Source organism: Cyprinodon variegatus, unplaced genomic scaffold, assembly GCF_000732505.1.
Source record: "Cyprinodon variegatus isolate N-32 unplaced genomic scaffold, C_variegatus-1.0 Scaffold793, whole genome shotgun sequence".
NCBI lineage: Eukaryota > Metazoa > Chordata > Actinopteri > Cyprinodontiformes > Cyprinodontidae > Cyprinodon > Cyprinodon variegatus.
Genome location: NW_015151246.1, coordinates 111,834 through 112,780, shown reverse-complemented (window position 1 = coordinate 112,780; position 947 = coordinate 111,834). Strand labels below are relative to the sequence as shown.

Sequence of the window (947 nt, the reverse complement as noted above, 5' to 3'; positions counted from 1 at the left end):
CATGCCCTGATTGTTAGACTCTAGTGATGCTTTGTCGCAGAAAATATATCTGAGGATCCGTTAGATCTGTTGAAATGTTTGATTTTTTTTATGTTTGATGCTTTTTAAAAATATAATTCTGACTGACAACAGTAAAAGGTTTATTGCTCTAACCATGGAGAGCTATGATCTGAGAGCTGATGAGTCTGTGACCAAGGACAACGAGGACTTATACCAAAGGCATCATGGAAACAATGAGACTGAAGTTAAGAGACGAAGGAGAGCAGTCCTTTAAGGTGGTCCTTTCTTTTTGTAGGACTGGTTGATGAAGTATGGCTACCTGCCCCCATCAGACCCCTCCACTGGGCAGCTGCAGGCTTGGACGGCCGTCACCGATGCCATTAAAACCATGCAGATGTTTGCTGGCCTCAAAGACACTGGAGTTTTAGGTAAGGACAACATCTGCTGCTGGGCTGAAGCTTGATCCGCTGCTAAAGTTTCAGGTTTGAATGTCAAAACATCTTCTGTTCTTGGACTGTTTAGATGAGGAAACACTCACCCTGATGAACAGTCCACGCTGCTCCCTTCCTGACCAAGATGGAGCCTCCAAGCTACTGAGCCTACAGCAAGGGAGAAGGAGCAGGAGGAAGAGGAGAGCAGCATCCACATGGTCCCACCACAACATCAACTGGAGGTCTGATGGAGTCTCTCATTTCTGCTTAAAGTAATGCAGGCTGATGCTAATCACCGATGGATGTTAATCACTGATGGATGCTAATCACCGATGGATGTTAATCACTGATGGATGTTAATCACTGATGGATGCTAATCACTGATGGATGCTAATCACTGATGGATGCTAATCACTGATAAAGCTAAAAGAAAGAAAACGTCAAACTGCTAGGCGATGTTGCTGCAAACATCTAAATAAACTTCATAATAGAGTAATAGAGTATGGAATCCCTTAA

At 43.6% G+C, this 947-nt stretch overlaps 1 protein-coding gene across 1 annotated transcript in view; it reads left to right on the top strand.

Annotated features, from left to right (window-relative positions):
- LOC107098609 (matrix metalloproteinase-17-like) overlaps positions 1–947 on the top strand; it is a 31,226-nt gene that overhangs the window by 11,677 nt on the left and 18,602 nt on the right. Inside the window, exons 3-4 of the mRNA XM_015396378.1 lie at positions 296–428; positions 523–673. Of these exons, the coding sequence (XP_015251864.1) occupies positions 296–428; positions 523–673 (284 nt within the window). The remainder of the gene's footprint in view (positions 1–295; positions 429–522; positions 674–947) is intronic.